Source organism: Mandrillus leucophaeus, unplaced genomic scaffold (assembly GCF_000951045.1).
Source record: "Mandrillus leucophaeus isolate KB7577 unplaced genomic scaffold, Mleu.le_1.0 Scaffold143, whole genome shotgun sequence".
In the NCBI taxonomy this organism is placed as follows: Eukaryota; Metazoa; Chordata; class Mammalia; order Primates; family Cercopithecidae; genus Mandrillus; species Mandrillus leucophaeus.
Window position 1 is genome coordinate 3,457,425 of NW_012101399.1, and position 15,546 is coordinate 3,472,970.

The 15,546-nt window shown below is 38.2% G+C and overlaps 2 protein-coding genes across 3 annotated transcripts in view; one reads left to right on the forward strand and one right to left on the reverse strand.

Annotated features, from left to right (window-relative positions):
- STAT1 (signal transducer and activator of transcription 1, 91kDa) overlaps positions 1-3,831 on the forward strand; it is a 43,958-nt gene extending 40,127 nt beyond the window's left edge. For both annotated transcript variants that reach the window (XM_011974223.1, XM_011974222.1), the window contains one exon: positions 2,259-3,831. In XM_011974223.1, the coding sequence (XP_011829613.1) occupies positions 2,259-2,273 (15 nt within the window). In that variant the 3' untranslated portion in view covers positions 2,274-3,831. The remainder of the gene's footprint in view (positions 1-2,258) is intronic.
- Positions 3,832-7,314: 3,483 nt separating this feature from the next.
- Positions 7,315-15,546, reverse strand: part of GLS (glutaminase) — a 71,592-nt gene continuing 63,360 nt past the window's right edge. Inside the window, exon 17 of the mRNA XM_011974218.1 lies at positions 7,315-10,011. Coding sequence (XP_011829608.1) covers positions 9,855-10,011 — 157 coding nt within the window. The 3' untranslated portion in view covers positions 7,315-9,854. The remainder of the gene's footprint in view (positions 10,012-15,546) is intronic.

A 15,546-nucleotide genomic window follows, 5' to 3' on the forward strand; every position in this document is an offset into this window, starting at 1 on the left:
TCAAGCAATTAGTAAATGGTAGAAAGAATATTTGAATCTACCTGGTGAGTCTCTAGTGCATGCTTTTGTCCAGTATCCTGGGAAGCCTCCCACAAAAGGCTAATCTTTGCCCCATTCAAAACATGTACCTGAAGAAACTGTTTGTACAGGATTGGGTTTATTCTGTTATGAAGACAAAGGCATCATGGCCTTTGGGTGAGAGGCCTGTGTGTGTTTGGGATTTGGCAATCAGCATTGCATCTCTGTCATCACCATTACTGAGAAAATAGATGGATTGGTTCCCTCTCTGCAGTCCTGTGGAGCAGTTGGACTGCTCTCTGTTTTCTCAGGATGATACTGTGAGAGCAATTTAAATATGCTAAGCACATGTCAGGAAACAGTTTTGTGGTCCTCTTTGTGGGCTATGGCCCACCATAGCCATTCCATTCCATTTCAGATGATTTCATTTATTTCATTTGTAGAATAAAATAAATCCATTTCACACACACACACACACACACACACACACCCTCTACACACCACTAAAGTCTCCCATTAAACCCATAGAAGACTTAAAAGAGCTAAAAGGGCTATAATTAAAAAAAAAAAAAAAAGAGTTCATAATTTAGGCACGGCACTGGTTAGACAGAAGTTGAATCAGTCTCTAAATTGGGTTGACTCCGCAGTGGTTTGCTGGCCTGCCCCTTGGCCATGACTTCCATCCAGCATCTACTCTTATAATCAGGGTGTATACTCTGAAACAGAAGCAGCTCTCCCAAAGCTGGCTGTCTTCTGCCAAGTCTGGAAGTTGCAGCTCTGAAAGAGGGTGGCAGCAGGGGCGAACGCCTGGTGCAGCCTCAGGAGCAGTAGGACCATAGGCTCCTGACGAAATTGTCCAAGACAGCCAGAGCACCAGTGTTTTCTGCAGTATGACTTGGGTATTTGTTTAGTCTGGATTTCCTATGTAATCAGTGTTTTCCTCTGGGACTATAATAGAACCACTCTACTCTCCGAGAGGCCTTTAGCCAAAGCTCATAATGATAGGACTAGCTATTAATCGTCTACTACTTTCTGTCTACCATACTGAACATTTTACATATACCATCTAATTTAACAAGCTTATCTGCTAGGTACTATTAATCCCCTTTTGACAGATGAAGACTTTGAGATTTAGAGAGGTTAAGTCATTTGCCCTGGTCACGCAGTGACAGGATCTGAATCCAGGCTTCCTCTCTTCCTCTATCTGTCTCCCCCTCCCTCCCTCTCTTTGCCCCTGTAGTCCACCTTATTAAGCACACATTTGAAACATGAGCCAGACTGAAACATAGGGGCAACACTTTCACTGTGCTTTTCAATCCAAAATAATTTTCCTAAGAGCCCACTATGTACCATACACTATTGAGCACTTGGGATTAAAAAAAGTTCTCCGGAGGCTTTCCAGTCTAGTGCCATGTGTCTCAGTCTTGGTGCTACTGGTATTTGGGGCTACAGAATTATTTGTGGGGGATTGGCAGGAGGGCTTTCCTGTGCTTCACAGGAGGTTCAGCAGCACCTCTGGCTTCTACCAAATAGATACCAGTAAGCACATGCACCCTCACAGCCAGATGGGACAATCAGAAATGTCTTCAGACATTGCCAGGGGACAGAATCATCCTCAATTGAAAGCATCTGGTCTAAGGGGAAACACCAGTGTGGAAGTCAGACAGGAAGTCACTGGCAGGCTAGTATCCTTTGGATGAACAATTTACTTACTATAAGTTGTCCTGGTCAAGGCAGCTGGGCAGAAGGCACTGGTCGGGGGAGGGTGAAGGAGTTCTTAGTAATTCTGCTTCTTTAGCCTGTACCTGAAACACAGTCACTGATTTTACCCACTGAGTGACCTTTAGAGGAAATGTATCATTTCCCTCTCCTTCCTCACTACCTCTGGCATATGGCTCAGCGTTTCCACACCCTTGTTTCACATGAGCAGATTTGACATGTTGCTCTGTCCCCAGACTTGCATAACAGCAAAAAGCTTTATGCAGTCTGGACGGATTCACAAAATTAAGCCAGTGGGCAACAGAGTAATAATCCATCAGCTTAGGTGATATAAAAGGTCTTGATTAGCCCAGAATAATAGATAGTACATGCTGAAGGCCCTCTCATTCCATGGTATTTATTTGCCATTGCAAGTATCTTCCTACTACTTCATTCTAGAATAGACGAGCAATGTTTAATGTATGAATCTGCATTTCACAAGATCAGTGTAATAAACTTAACCACATTTTGTCTTTTTACAGATGAACGCAGTATAGAACATGAATTTTTTTCATCTTCTCTGGCGACAGTTTTCCTTCTCATCTGTGATTCCCTCCTGCTACTCTGTTCCTTCACATCCTGTGTTTCTAGGGAAATGAAAGAAAGGCTCGCAAATTCGCTGCAACCTGTTGATAGCAAGTGAATTTTTCTCTAACTCAGAAACATCAGTTACTCTGAAGGGCATCATGCATCTTACTGAAGGTAAAATTGAAAGACATACTCTGAAGAGTGGGTTTCACAAGTGAAAAACATCCAGATACACCCAAAGTATCAGGACGAGAATGAGGGTCCTTTGGGAAGAGAAGTTGAGCAACATCTAGCAAATGCTATGCATAAAGTCAGTGCCCAACTGTTATAGGTTGTTGGATAAATCAATGGTTATTTAGGGAACTGCTTGATGCAGGAACGGTAAATTTCTGTGGGAGAATTCTTACGTGTTCTCTTTGCTTTAAGTGTGACTGGCAGTTTTTCATTGGTTTACCTGTGAAATAGTTCAAAGCCAAGTTTATATACAATTATATCAGTCCTCTTTCAAAGGTAGCCATCATGCATCTGGTAGGGGGAAAATGTTGTGTATTTTATTACATCTTTCACATTGGCTATTTAAAGACAAAGACAAATTCTGTCTCTTGAGAGAATATGAGCTTTACTGTTGTTATGGCTTAATGACACTGGCTAGTATCAATTGAAGGATGTACATTTCCAACTTCACAAGTTGTGTTTGATATCCAAATCTGAATACATTCTGCTTTCATCTTGGTCACATACAATTATTTTTACAGTTCTACCAAGGGAGTTAGGCTATTCACAACCACTCATTCAAAAGTTGAAATTAATCATAGATGTAGATAAACTCAGAAATTTAATTCATGTTTCTTAAATGGGCTATTTTGTCTTTTTTGTAATTAGGGTGGTGTTTAGTCTATTAGCCACAAAATTGGGAAAGGAGTAGAAAAAGTAGTAACTGACAACTTGAATCATTGACCAGAGATAATATGAGAATCAGATCATTTCAAAACTCATTTCCTATGTAACTGCATTGAGAACTGCATGTATTTCGCTGATATATGTGTTTTTCTGACAATTACATTTGTGAATGGTTCCATTATCTTTCCTGTGCTTTTTCCAGACACTTTTTTGAATGGATGATGTTTTGTGAAGTATACTGTATTTTTTACCTTTTTCCTTCCTAATCACTGACACAAAAAGTAGATTAAGAGATGGGTTTGACAAGGTTCTTCCCTTTCACATACTGCTGTCTATGTGGCTGTACCTTGTTTTTCCACTGTTGCTACCACAACTATATTATCGTGCAAATGCTGTATTTTTCTTTGGCGGAGATAAAGTTTTCTTGAGTTTTGTTTTAAAATTAAAGCTAAAGTATCTGTATTGCATTAAATATAATATGCACACAGTGCTTTCTGTGGCACCGCACACAATCTGAGACCTCCTCTCTCAGTTTTTATATAGATGGTGAGAACCTAAGTTTCAGTTGCCTTTTACAATTGAAATGACTAAAAAACAAAGACAACATTAAAACAATATTGTTTCTAATTGCTGAGGTTTAGCTGTCAGTTCTTTTTGCCCTTTGGGAATTTGGCATGGTTTCATTTTACTGCACTAGCCAAGAGACTTTTAAGAAGTATTAAAATTCTAAAATTCTGTTAATCTCTTATTAATAGTATTTAATATAAATATTCTTAAAATTACTGACATTATGAATTAGTTTGATGCTTTTCTCATGTATCTCAATCCTTATTTTAAAATAAGATTAATAACACTCTGTTCCTAAATGTTGTCCTTACCTGCCCTACGCATACTCAGAATTGCTATGGCAGATTAAGATATGTCAATGGAAGAGGTCAGAGGAGTAATATTATTGGAAAGAGCTATAATAGGTGCCATAAAAAGCAAACAAACAAACAAAAGTACTTTGGTTCTTTGCGACCACAGCTGTCTCCAAATATACAAATGATTCAGCACTTATTTTAAAATGAATCTGGGTATTGCTAATACCCCCAAATTAGCAGTTTTTAATTTTAAAATACATGAGAAATGGGACTTTGTCTTGTCTCCAAAGCAGTCATCTAAAATCTACACCCCCATGATTAGATGAGTTATTACTGAGAAGTTATTGTACCCACACAAAAAGCTGCCATTTTTTCCCAAAGGTGTCAAAAGCTAGAAAGCCAGGCCTTCTCAAAGTAAAATACACTGTGTACTGGGGAAAAAAAGGGTAAGAAGAGGCGTAATCACCAAGTTAGACATAGTCTGGCAAATTGTATTTAGCTATTATCATGGAATAGTGTTATTCCCTGATAATGCTGGCATCATAACCAGAATGATTATTCTCATCTCCGTATCTGTTGCTATTTACATCTAGGAAATACAAAGGTTATTTATAGTGAACACTGAGAGTGGTCTCTTTCCAAGGAGTAAAGTAAATATGCCCTGGCTAATAAGTTTGTATTCTTACCTAATTAACCATTATAAGAAGTCATTGAGTAGATCCTAGCTTAAGGAATATTTGTGTGTTTGAGTATTTCTCGTGTGGTGTTTGTAAGTTTGAAAAGTGTTTTATAAGCATAGAGCTATGTGTGCTACTGAGGACAAATGTCTAATTTTAAAGGAAAGAGGGTTTTCTGAGATGGCATGAAATGAGTGAAATCTATTTATTTCCTGAAAGCTGAAGTGGAATATGAAGGCAAGTCTTTCTGAACAGAGCAGTCCTGTCACTGACTAACCCAGGGAAAGGACAGGAAAAAGCTAGAAAGTGTTTTGAAAATTATTCTACTTACCTTTTGAATTGGGGCATTAACAAAGTAAGGACCATTTATGTGAGTGGCTTCCTTTGGTTAGTTACGATTCATTCATTAATTAATTTATCAAATTTATATAGAGCACCTGCCATGAGCCAGGCATTATACTAGATGTTTGGGAAACATTGGTAAACAAAAGCAAAGATCCCTGCTTTTATGGAACTGAAGATGTTCTGAGACACTGGATCGTACATTCTAGTGCAATCACCTTATTAAAACAAGGTTTTATGATACAAACAGCCAGAAGCTACAAATAATGTAAATGTTATATTTAAAAAATACAATTTCAAAGAAATGACATTTAAACCAGTTTTAGGAAAGCTGAAGAGAAACAATATTGTTTTTAGAGCTTTTTGAGATGAGCTTTTCTCTCTCTTAAATGATAATCCTCAGCTTCCAAGTTTTTGTGAACTCACTTTGGGTTTTGTGTTTGCTATACTCACTAAGAAATTAAATACCTTGCTTGATTTATTGTAAAAAGGAAAAAAAAAACAACAGAGGCAGGCTTAAGCAGTCTTAAACTTATTTATTAACGTTATCTTGAGTCTACAGAGAACATACAGCTTTCTAAGAGGTAGAAAGCTGTCAAATACCTATTATCAAACTCTGAATTCTCCTATAATATTTTGTAAAGCTATTATAACACCTTAATACCTGTGTCTGTTTGTAGCCTTTCCACATTTCTTGTACATAATTGAAACAGTCTTGATATTCTTTTGCCATTGGGACTGCTTGTCAGACACACTTCATAGCAGCCTTTTTACTGGCTATTTGGAAAGGAAGCAAGGGGTACAGTGGGGGCACACACAGGCCTGGAGTCTGGTTCATTCTCCAGAATAGAAATAAATGCCCCTAGTCTCTGCCTTTAATACCTTCTTATCCAGTTGTTTTACTGTATCTCATGCCTCCTTTTTAAAAAAACTGCCTTTTCTAATCTTTTCCATTGCCAAACACATATAATCTAGTGAATCACATCATTTCCTTGCATAACTATAAGATTATCCTTTCCCAAAAAGCCTTTTTATAAGTGCCACCTAACACATTCATGGGCTGCTTTCCTCGGCCATCTGGTGTATGATTTATGAATTTACTCATTTTACTATGAAGATTAGCAAGTAAAATTAGGAAGGTTACCCCAACTCCTAAAAAAGTCCTACAAAAATAAAATGATCTTGTATCAAGAATAAAAATAACTATTCACTATTTAGGATTATTCACACATTTGTTGTGCCTGCACTGATGTCCTGCTCCTATCCATGGATGTATATATGTATAGCTGAAGTTGACTATGTGTTGCAGGACTTTCTGTTGTAGCATTTATGCCTCTTCCTAAAACTCCACAGAGGAGAGGCCTTAGCTAATAGGAGATAGTGCATATGAATAAGCTAATATGCATATTCTATCCATACCTGGGCATAATCAGTGTTGTGGGACATAGAACAACAGCGCAGGCCTAAGAGTTCTGTATCACAGCCCACTCTTGGGTCTCAGCTTCATCTATAAAAGAGTGAGTGAGATTAGAGAATTTCTGATGTCTCTTCTAATCATTGTGGTAACCCCACTTGTCACCCTGCATAGTACCTGGCTCATCGCAGTTCTAAAATGCCGGTAATGCAGTGACTCTTCTAGCAAAGTAACTTACTTTGTGACAGATAACGTTGATAAATGAAAATTTAACAGTCATGGCATTCATGTACTTTCTCTATGGTTGGAAAACTATACACTAACCCCTGGCCTGAAAGGAAAGAGTGCTCTGAAGACCAGGGATTTCTGGCATTGGAAGCGAGTGCTATTCTCACACAGAATAAATTAGGAGCTGAGGTTTACTGGCTGGTCACACTCAGATTCTAGTGTGGCAGTACTAGGTTCAACTCTCTAAATAAATTTTAAGGCTTTGTGAAAATAACCTCTCCTCTCATTCAAGGGTATGTTTAATGGTTCCATTCAATAAGTATTTACTGAGCACTTCCTAACTGTAAAAGGATAGTGTTTGCATTTAGGGGACTAGAGACATGTCTGCATATCCCTCACCTTCAAAGATGAACTACACACAGGATTCTTGTCCTAGTCATTGTGGTAACCCCATCTGACACCTTGCGTAGTACCTAGCTTTATAGCAGGCATTAGAAATGGATTGGAACCCAACCAGACATGGTCTGTATGCTCAGTGGAGTTCCTGGCTCTTAAATGTTTTAAGAAAATTCATTTTTTCACACAGTTTTTTTTGATACATATATTTATTATGCTGTAAAAAGCAACACTACCTGATTGCATTTAAAATAAATGTTTCCCAATTTCAGAATACTTACAACTTGTAGTTTTAAGATTAGATTCACTTTGGGAGGTTTTAGAAGCAAATACATTCATAGCTGTATAATCCCCAGGAAGAATCTAAATCTGACATCGGGTCATTCAGTCCCTGCCAGACAGACAACAGCATCAAATGGTCAATAGCTAATCCAGCTCTGCAGCTAAAGGGCAGTGTCGGGCAGCAGTAGGGTAGAGCTTATTACCAAAGATGAGACCAGCAAAAACAACAATGTATATAAAGCTGTAACATGACCATATAGAGCTCTCATGATACAGAAAAAGCACATATGATACTAAAGCCAAAACAAAAAGATCTTTGGAGTTTACTGACGGCAGCAGTTTATAGCACAGTCAACAGCATTTAAATCAAATATATTATTACCAGCCAACAGCAAACAGCCCGAGCAGGAATCGGCACATAGTCATAAATAACATCAGGGGTAAATAAGGGCACATTTAATTAAACAACAAAGATTTTACAGAATGGTTTTGATCTGAAAAAAGATGAAAACTCTCTTTGTTCCCAAATAATGGTTAGAACCTCTTTTTATTATAGAAAAGCCTCAAAATCATTGGTAATCTTCAAGTCACATGATTGAACTGTCTTAATGTTTCATTTTAGTCACACAAAGCACGCTGCTGTTTGAGCAAAGTTATCTCAATTGATTTCAGTTAAAACGTGTCTACCCTGTAATATTTTTGGGGATAATGCTGCTCCTGTGCAGCATCTTGCAAATGCTACCTGTCTCCATGGCTTGACAGATCCATAGGATAGGAAACTGCTCACTCACCATCCTCCCCACGGAAGCTCAAGTGTGGGAACAGCTTTGGGCCTGGTGCAGCTAAGGAACATTGGCCGTGGTTTCACCAAACGAGGTGCCGTCTAGGTAATGGGAGGGCAGTGGCTGGAGCCACTGGCTTAGACTGGAAGTGAAAATGAACGCACCTGGAGGTGCCATCAGGCATGGTAAAGCTTAGAAGCAGCAGTGTGTGCTCATAGAAAAAAAAAGGAAAAGGAAATTGCTGTACGTGGCAACAACTAACATTCATGTACTTAAGCTCATTTCACTAAACACAGCTTCAGAGAAGTCCATTTGTGTGCATGTGTGTGTGTGCTTAATATCAGAAATCCTCACTAACATGCCTCTCTATCTCGAGGTATGACAGGATAAAATGTATGTGTAATTCCTAGAAAATCCTGTTCTATCAGTTTTTTGAAGCCCCTTTTACCCACTTTCCAAATGAATCCTGAATTACCAACCCAAGACAAAGAAAATTATAGGTCACAATTTAAAATGAAATGGCCTTTTTCTTATTATTAAACTACAGAGCCCACCAAGAATTACACAATAGAAAATCACAAGAAATCTGGAATGATCCAATGGTCCCCCAAGGAGGACAAATCTCTTGGTGCAGACTCTTAATGACAGGCTTGGAAACAAATGTTAGTTGTAGCAGTTCCCATACTTTCAGAATAACTTTGGTAGCTTAGAGCATTTCTGAATTTATCTTTACCCTAGAAGCTAAAAAAAATCTTCTTAAAGAGCTGCGGTTGCACATCCCTTCGTTTTTTAGACTGGTAAACTTGACTAATTTATACTTAGTAATTTTGTCTCCGGTTCGTCTTCTGTAGACAAATGGCAAAGTTCTGATGCCAGAAATAGGAGGCATTTTCTGACTTACTATGGAAAACATAAAAACTGCATAGTATGCCAGCACTCACTTTCCCAGCTGAAGGAAAGAGGCAGAGAGCTAAATGAGAAGAGAGGCTGGACTAAGGGGATATAGAAAAAGGAAAAATTTTCAAAAGTATTATAACTACATTCACACATATGTTTTGGTCACCAAACATATCTTAAACAGATTCCCTGATAAAGTCTAATCAGAATTGGTCTATCTTACTAACAGTTGTTAACTATTATAGTTTGTTTAAGAGTCACATCGTGAAGCTAGAGTGAGAGACACTTTAAACACACAACCGTAAGTGCATATAGTTGTTCAAACACTCAAACTAAATTTGTATTTGAAGTCTTGAAAATCACACTATTTGCTTCTAAAGGCAACCTTGACCCATTTGGACAGACTGTACAACAGAGCTTAATTTATAAATGCATATCAGCAGATCATCACCATAAATTGAAAATTCACAAAACACAAATAAATCATGGAAGACCACACAATTAAGCTAGCATTGGTAACTATTTCTTTTACATCAAATTATACAATGCACGAGGTAATATTGCTCACATTATGGAGGGAGACTGTTTTATTTCTATTTTTTCCCAAAGAGATCAGATTTGTCCTGTGCACACAATGAAGAAAACTCCAGTAACACTGAAATGACAAATGTAAAATATACATCACTACCAGATAGAAATACACACGGTCTTCATAATCATTTTCCACAATTAAATAGGTAAGTGATTTAAATCTTGGGATTTGAGACCATTACAACAATCCATCAAGATTCTTATGGACGGTTTGATTTTCCTTCCCGTTGTCAGAATCTCCTTGAGGTGTGTACTGGACTTGGTATTCTTGGAGAATTTTAAATACATCATGGTGTCCAAAGTGCAGTGCTTCATCCATGGGAGTGTTATTCCACCTAAACACGTAGCACAGCATGGACAGGGTCATTAGGTAATTTCTGTACAAAGATGATCACCCCACATTCCCAGATTTTAAATGCAGGTTAAATGGCCATTTTAGCAATTTTACAAATAAAAATTAATAATAGAAATGCAGAAAGGGATTTATAATTCAAAAAGTAGTCTCCAAAACAAGTTGGGATATGGAGAGGAAGAGAAAAAGATCTGTGAAAGGATCTTGTTTACACATCCAAGTGCTTATGTAGGGAGCTTTTTAAGTAAAGTCCTTGTGTTGACAGATATAATAGACTGCTCTAGGGTTCCAGAATTTTGGCTTCATGAAAAGCCCAAAGTATCTCTTTTAAAATAAAATGTTCAAAGAAAATTCAGGTATATAACATCCATCACTCTAGCCTTTGACAGAAAATTTGTGTTTGTGTCAATTCAAAGCCACAGTAAGTCTCAGAAGTCTAGAAATAACCATGACCCCATTAGGGCCAAAAACACATTGGAGGAGCAAGATTGGCCCCAGAGGAATTGACAGTTTTATCACCTCTGGTAAGGTTGGGAACCCATGGACTCAATCGGACCACTACACCAGCAGAAGAACAACTCCCCTTTCCATACTAATAACTCCCCTTTCCATGCTTCTGCGGCTGTGCTGTTTAGAGTGATGTCGATGAAAATTCGAGGATACGAAAAAATGAAGAGTTGCCAGAAGTGGTAAGTCTTTTGCAAGAGGAGATAGAACTACATAACTCAGCCCTAGTCAATGACAGGGTATAAGAGGTAGTTCCCTTACACTTTACAAACAGTGAAGCCTGTCTTCCTACCCTCTCTTTCTCTCTCTACTTACATTACAAAATTCTCCATGGCTGCTAATCTCTCTTTCTTCATCCATGTGCCACTGTCACCACCTTCCTAGTTTCACTTCTTCCTGTTTCCTTCTTTCCTTTCCATCTCTGTCCTGAACTTTTTACCCACTTAGTGGAGTCACAATATGGAAAAAAAAAAAGTCTCATTTTGTAATAAACAGTCTCATTTTGTAATATATTTGGGTAAATTTTGGTAGCCTGTTTTTAAAATCGGGTAAGTAAAACTTTACATGTATCTTTGTATTTCTCAAAAACAAAACAAAACAAAACAAAACAAACAGCTGAATGAAGTGACTTTGAATAGGCCTTCATTAGTTTAGGAAGTCAGTGGCTTGAAAGAGACTTTTGAGTCATCCTCTATAGTATGTAATTATCTGTCTTTCTGGAAAAATGGAATGTCAACTGCGTGTTACCTTTTTTACAACTCTTCTGTGAATTAATGAAAAATATAAACGTTAAAGAATACACTAATTTCAGCCAGGCACAGTGGCTCATGCCTGCAATCCTATCACTTTGGGAGCCGAGGGGGGCGCATCACTTGAGGCCAGGAGTTCAAGACCATAATGGCCAACATGGCGAAACCTCTCTCTACTAAAAATACAAAAATTAGCTAGGTGTGGTGGCACACGCCTGTAACCCAGCTACTCAGGTGGCTAAGGCAGGAGAATTGCTTGAACCTAGGAGGCGGAGGTTGCAGTGAATGAGATCACGCCACTGCCCTCCAGCCTGGGTGACAGAGCAAGACTCTATCTCAAGAATACCCAAATTTTGCTCAAACCTATTTTATAATTTAAGGTGACACTGATTCTATGAAATAGAGAAAAAGACTTGCTGAATGCCTAGTTATCAAGTTACTTACTTAGCTCACTTTTTCTTATCAGATGGGTACATCTACTTTAATATTCCTAGAGGCCAATTTAGGGCAAAAAAAAATAATACTTACATATACAGAGCACAGTAATATTTCCAACATGTATTACATAGTGTTTTAGTTGGGATTATAAACACAGGAGGAAAATGCTCTTCAATTTCTTGCTCTAGAAAGCTGGGATGGGTATTAAAATTTGGGGAAAGGGAAGAATGTCACCCTAACATGAGGTTTTAGAATACTGCCAATAAAGGTCATTTTAATCATGGTGCTTTTTTACAACTACAGGAATAAAGTTAAATAACCAAAGTATTAGCACACTTACAAAATTGCTAACATTTGTCAGACACTGACATAAGTTTTCTGCATTTCTTGCAAGCTAAGAGCTGAACCAACAAAACCCAAGCCCTAATTTTAAAAAAGACAGTTGGCCAGGCTCAATGGCTCACGTCTGTAATCCCAACACTTTGGGAGGCTGAGGTGGGAGGGCTGCTTGAGCCCAGGAGTTAGAGACCAGCCTGGACAACATAGTAAGACTCTGCCTCTACAAAAAACAAACAAAAAAATTAGCCAGGCATGGTGGCGTGTGCCTGTGATTGCAGCTACTCAGGAGGGTGAGGTGGGAGGATCACTTGAGCCTAGGAAGTTAAGGCTGCAGCAAACTATTATCATGCCACTTGCACTTCAGCCTGAGTGGCAAGGCAAGACCCAGTCTCAAAAAAAAAAAAAAAAAAAAAAAGTTAAAGCTTAATAAACAGAAAGGCAAAATAGCTAAAGTGGAATCAACTTGCTCCAAACTTAATACAGCTCCCGGTTCTCAAATGAATCCAAACTCCTAATACATATCAAACCACCATCAAGTATGTTTTTTATCCCATTCTAAACTTTTATTCTCATTACTCGCTGACTCATCCACTCCAGTACATAATTTCCAAGGATATGAATCTAGAGTTTACTGTACATGTGTATGTGTAAGCTGCGTTCTATCCCTTCCCTGACCACTTTGTTGACAGCATTTGCTGCAGGATGAATAGCAGTTTGCTATGTCGACCAGGAGGGAAAGAGGAGGAACAGAAGGTATGCTAGGCATATTTTTCCCATGACAGATAGAATGCCCTTCTTTTCATTCCATGCCTTCAATCTCGTCTCTTCCCCAAAGCACTGATTAAAATTTAACTTCCATGAAGCCTTCCTAAAACTGATTCCAACCAAATGCAGAAATTTCAACAAACTCCAATATATTCATTTTAGAGTTAACAAGTTTTCTTACACATTTTAGCTTGTTTAGAAGCCTTCCCATTTTGTATGTCTCAATATTGTGAGCAAGTTTGTATGCTGATAAAATTCACATTATTATTAAAAACAAAATCCGGCTGCATAAATGTCGAATCACTGTCCTCACCAATCACTGGCTTCTTTGCAAATCTTAAGAGAGAACATTCAGTGTTAATTATCATCTTAAAATTTATGCTTCTCTAAAGGTTTATATCTTATCTACCCCGTGTTGTTAAAAACCCCATGAGGGGTACCAACAACTGCAAAAACATACAAAATTGTAAAGACCATCAACACTATGAAGAAACTGCATCAACTAAAGGGCAAAATAACCAGCTAGCATCATAATGACAGGATCAAATTCACACATAACGATATTAGCCTTAAATATAAATGGGCTAAATGTCCCAATTAAAAGACACAGAATGGCAAATTGGATAGAGTCAAGATCCATTGGTCTGCCATATTCAGGAGACCCATCTCATGTGCAAAGACACACATAGGTTCAAAATAAAGGGATGGAGGAATATTTACCAAGCAAATGGGAAGCAAAAAAAAAAGCAGGGTTGCAATCCTAGTCTCTGATAAAACAGACTTTAAACCAACAAAGATCAAAAGAGACAAAGAAGGCCATTACATAATGGTAAAGGGATCAATGCAACAAGAAGAGCTAACTATCCTAAATATATATGTATCCAATACAGGAACAACCAGGTTCATAAAGCAAGTTCTTAGAGACCTACAAAGAGACTCAGACTCCCACACAATAATAGTGGGAGACTTTAACACCCCACTGTCAATGTTATATCAACGAGACAGAAAATTAACAAGGATATTCAGGACTTGAACTCAGCTCCGGACCAAGCGGAGCTAATAGACATCTACAGAACTCTCCACCCCAAATCAATAAAATATACATTCTTCTCAGCACCACATCGTACTTATTCTAAAATTGACTACATAATTGGAAGTAAAACGCTCCTCAGCAAATGCAAAAGAACAAAAATCATAACAAACAGCCTTTCAGACTACAGTACAAGCAAATTAGAACTCAGGATTAAGAAACTCACTCAAAACCGCACAACTACATGAAAACTGAATAACCTGCTCCTAAATGACTACTGAGTAAATAACGAAATGAAGGCAGAAATAAGTAAGTTCTTTGAAACCAATGAGACAAAGACACAACGTACCAGAATCTCTGGGACAGAGCTAAAGCAGTGTTTTAGAGGGAAATTTATAGCACTAAATGCCCACAAGAGTAAGCAGGAAAGATCTAAAATTGACACCCTAACATCACAATTAAAAGCTAGAGAAACAAAAGCAAACAAATTCAAAAGCTAGCAAAAGACAAGAAATAACTAAGAGCAGAACTGAAGGAGATAGAGACACGAAAAACCCTTTAAAAAAATCAATGAATCTAGGAGCTGGTTTTTTGAAAAGATCAACAAATTAGATAGACTGCTAGCAAGACTAATAAAGAAGAGAGAAGAATCAAATAGACACAATAAAAAATGATAAAGGGGATATCACCACTGATCCCACAGAAATACAAACTACCACCAGAGAATACTATAAACACCTCTACGCAAATAAACTAGAAAATCTAAAAGAAATGGATAAACTCCTGGACACATACACCCTCCCAAGTCTAAACCAGGAAGAAGTCAAATCCCTGAATAGACCAATAACAATTTCTGAAATGGAGGCAGTAATTAATAGTCTACCAATCGAAAAAAGTCCAGGACCAGACGGATTCACAGCCGAATTCTACCAGAGGTACAAAGAGAAGCTAGTACCATTCCTTCTGAATCTATTCCAAAAAATAGAAAAAGAAGGAATCCTCCCTAACTCCTTTTATGAGGCCAGCATCATCTTGATACCAAAACCTGGCAGAGACACAACAAAAAAAAGAAAATTTCAGGTCAATATCCCTGATGAACATTGATGCAAAAATCCTCAATAAAATACTGGTAAACTGAATCCAGCAGCACATCGAAAAGCTTATCTACCACGATCAAGTTGGCTTCCTCCCTGGGATGCAAGGCTGGTTCAACATATGCAAATCAATAAACGTAATCCATCACATAAACAGAACCAATGAGAAAAACCACGATTATCTCAATAGATGCAGAAAATGCCTTCAACAAAATTCAACACGCCTTCATACTAAAAACTCTCAATAAACTAGGTATTGATGGAACGTATCTGAAAATAGTAAGAGCTATTTATGACAAACCCACAGCCAGTATCATACTGAATGGGCGACAGACTGGCAGCATTCCCTTTGAAAACCGGCACAAGACAAGGATGCCCTCTGTGACCACTCCTATTCAACACAGTATTGGAAGTTCTGGCTAGGGCAATCAGACAAGAGAAAGAAACAAAGGGGCCGGGTGCAGTGGCTCACGCCTGTAATCCCAGCACTTTGGGAGGCCAAGGTGGGCAGATTACCTGAGGTCAGGAGTTCGAGATCAGCCTGGCCAACATGGTGAAACCCCGTCTCTACTAAAAATACAAAAATTAGCTGGCCA